Here is a 3,601-nt window from a genome sequence, read left to right on the forward strand (position 1 = left end):
TACTGTTAGATTAATATTCTTTTAACAGTCTGAATTTGCAAGTTTAAAATATCATTCCCTCTGACTAAAGGTAACTAAGTTTTTAGGTTACATTTATATGTGCCAGGAAGATATCATAGCCCATAAATAAGAATAGATTTTTGATGTTGTCACCACAAAAAAAATAATTAAAAAAACTATGTTGGGGAGGTGATAGATATATTCATTAGACTGAATAAATCTTTCTATAATATATACATAGATCAGAACATCACATTGTACTCCATAAATATACCCAATTATTGTCAATTTAAAATAAAAAAAATAAATAAAAGATTTTTAAAATTAAAAAGATCTTTAAATACAACTAAATATTGTTATCTACCAAAGAATCTTAACACAGTATGATTAAAAAAACAGTATACACTGTTAAATCTATGCAATTACCTTGGTCTGTAATGGGCATAACATATTGTACGTAGATAAATATTAATTTATACGACTGCTTCAGAATAAGTAAGCTAAGTAACTAAGGGGGAATGATTACAGAAATTGTAATCAGATAGGATAGTGAAATTATTCCTTGCTTCTGTGAAGGAATGAATATCATATTTTCATGAGGGATACAGCCCTTTTTCAGCTAAGCTTACTTTTTCACTCCAAAGTTTCCTCATGGCACTTTTCATTTCTGCATTCCTCAGGGTATAGATTAGTGGGTTCAACATGGGAGTTATAAAAGTTAAAACCACAGTCATGGATTTATCAATGGGAAAGGTGGAATTGGGCCTTGCAAACAGGAAGATGCAGGGGACAAAGAATAAAATGACCACAGTGATGTGGGACACACAGGTGTAGAAAGCTTTGCGTTTCCCTTCCAAACTCTGAGTCTTAAGAGAGTGTAATATGACCCCATAGGAAAGTAGGAGAGTAAAGAAGGCGACAGTACAAATCGCTCCTCCATTAGCTACCATAGAAAGTCCAATGACATAGGTATTGGTGCAAGCAAGTTTCAATAAGGGATACAAATCACACAGGAAGTTGTCAATGACATTGGGGCCACAGAAAGGGAGCTGATAAATAAAGAGAAATTGAACCAATGAGTGAAGAAAGCCTCCAATCCAGGCCACCAACAGCATGAGAACACAGACTCGACGATTCATGATGCTCAAATAATGAAGAGGCTTACAGATGGCCACGTATCGGTCATAGGCCATCACCACCAGAAGAATGACTTCAGCACCAGCAAATAAATGATCCATAAAAAGTTGAGCCATACAGCCCTGAAAGGAAATGGTCTTTCTTTCAGAGAGCAAGTCAACAATCATTTTGGGAGCAATGGCTGTGGAATAGATGGTATCTATAAATGATAAAGAAGCCAGAAAAAAGTACATGGGGGAATCCAGGGACTGGCTGGCCATGATGGTCACCATGATAATCAGGTTGCCCATTATTGTCACAATGTAGATGAGTAAGAATGTGACAAATAAAACTTTTTGGCCCTCAGGGTTCTGTGTGAGTCCCAAGAGGATGAATTCAGTCACATTGTTCTTATTGTTCCTATTTTCCATGTGTTCTTCTGAAGGTATTGGACTCAGGTGTCAGAGCCTATAAACAAAAGGGTCAATGATAAATTTGAGATTATTTGTCAGAAGCTCCATGTCAAAAATGTGATGCCTTACTCTACCATGTTTTCCCTGACCAGGACCTCACACAGGTCAGCTCATTAGAAAAGGAATGTTTAGAATTTCTTCCACAATTATCCTTTTCATTTTTATAAATGGGTCATGGATGAAGTTGGAAACCATCATTCTCAGCAAACTATCACAAGAACAGAAAACAAAACACTACATGTTCTTACTCATAAGTGGGAGTTGAACAAGGAGATCACATGGACACAGGGAGGGGAACATCACACACCGGGGCCTATTGGGGAGTGGGGAGCTAGGGGAGGGATAGCATTAGGAGAATTACCTTATGTAGGCAATGGGTTGATTGGTGCAGCAAACCAATGTGGCACATGTGTACCTATGTAACAAAACTGCACGTCCTGCACATGTACTCCAGAACTTAAAGTATAATTTTAAAAAATGAATTAAAAAAATACAAATGTATTGCTTTAACCGCAATGATGAGGCTTCATGGTTTTAACTGGAAGGTATATGTGAGTGAATATATAGTGATGCTCATTTGTGATGGTCAGGAGATTTTTCTATCCTTTATGCATCAAAGCAAGCCAAGACACATTTAAGGGTCAGAGGGAGAGTAAAAGCATAGACATAAATAAAATAAGAGATAACTTAGTAAAGGCATATGGAAATAAGTAAAGGCCATAAGCTGAATGAAATACTGGTAAGCATTTTGGTTGAGAGTCCTGAATGAGTTGTGAATAGAAGATTATCAGATCCCCAGAGCTGTCAATCAGGAGGTGGCCTGGAAGCTAACTCAGCATCAGTGTCAGCACTTACTTCTAGGAATCTTTATACATTTGGGCCAAAGAAAAATTTAAAAAATCAGATTTTAAACTTTAGGATAGGTCAGTAGATAAGATTAGCTTTCTTGGAAGTTCCATCTTTGAGGCTTCTGATATTTTGTTGCGTATATACATAATTAAATACCTTTACTGACATTTATAAAACTATTCTGCATTTATAATGGAAAAATAAGTACTCTCAATTTACAGGAGCTACCTGAGCATTCAGGAGATAACCTCCAGTAGGACAGTCTCTCCTGTTGACAGTTTGTACTTATAACACTTATTTATTTCAAGTACTCAATAGACATTTCACTTATTAAAATGTTCTTTGGAGCATTACTATTATTCTAAACTATAGAAAATTATCACTTTGGATGATTCAAAATTCTGTATTTTATCAGTATTATATTTTATGAAAACATATATATCTGATTCAAACATTTGTAAGATTCTTCAAATTTCTTAACATATTCAATAAGAATGAGTAAATCATTAAGAAATACTCAGAAAATGTGAATCCATGATAGGTATTCCACAGTAACAATTTTTACAAAATATAAAAACTTGTATTCTGAAAAATCTAGCTACTAGGTAAATTTATGCACCTACACATACACCTTAATAGAAAGGGTAATTTCGTGTCCATGGAAAAAGAGGTTATAAATTTCTTAGGTACAAGATCTATGGAAACTTAGGGAAAATGCCAACATCAATTTCTGCCTGAGTTAATTACGTGAATATGTCCCTATTTTTAGGGTTTTAAAATCGTAGTGAGTAAAACTGGACACATCCTGTATTGTACCCAGTTGATCCCCTAATCTACAAAAAGGTACCTCAGAATAAATTAATTTTAATGATACATGTCAAAGAGCTATGGAGAAAGACAGATGGCGAATTTTCACATGGTAATGTCAATGTTATTTGGGGCATATGCACAAAAGAATAGAAATCACAGACTGAAAACAATATTTGGACACTGATGTTCATAGCAGAATTATTTACAATAGCCAAAAATGGAAACGACTTAAATGCCCATCAATTAATGAATGAATAAACAAACTGTAGTATATACATACAAGGGGATCTCATTCAACCTTAAAAAAAAAGCAATGGAACTGTGATAATGCTATAACACGGGTGAACCTTGAA

General features: G+C 34.9%; 1 protein-coding gene across 1 annotated transcript; it reads right to left on the reverse strand.

The window, feature by feature from the left end:
- Positions 1-593: 593 nt before the first annotated feature.
- Positions 594-1,637, reverse strand: LOC112607371 (olfactory receptor 4A15-like). The gene is given in 1 exon segment (XM_025358491.1): positions 594-1,637. A coding segment is annotated over 1 exon segment (1,044 nt).
- Positions 1,638-3,601: the final 1,964 nt, after the last annotated feature.

The sequence above is a fragment of the Theropithecus gelada genome, chromosome 14 (genome assembly GCF_003255815.1).
Source record: "Theropithecus gelada isolate Dixy chromosome 14, Tgel_1.0, whole genome shotgun sequence".
Lineage (NCBI taxonomy): Eukaryota > Metazoa > Chordata > Mammalia > Primates > Cercopithecidae > Theropithecus > Theropithecus gelada.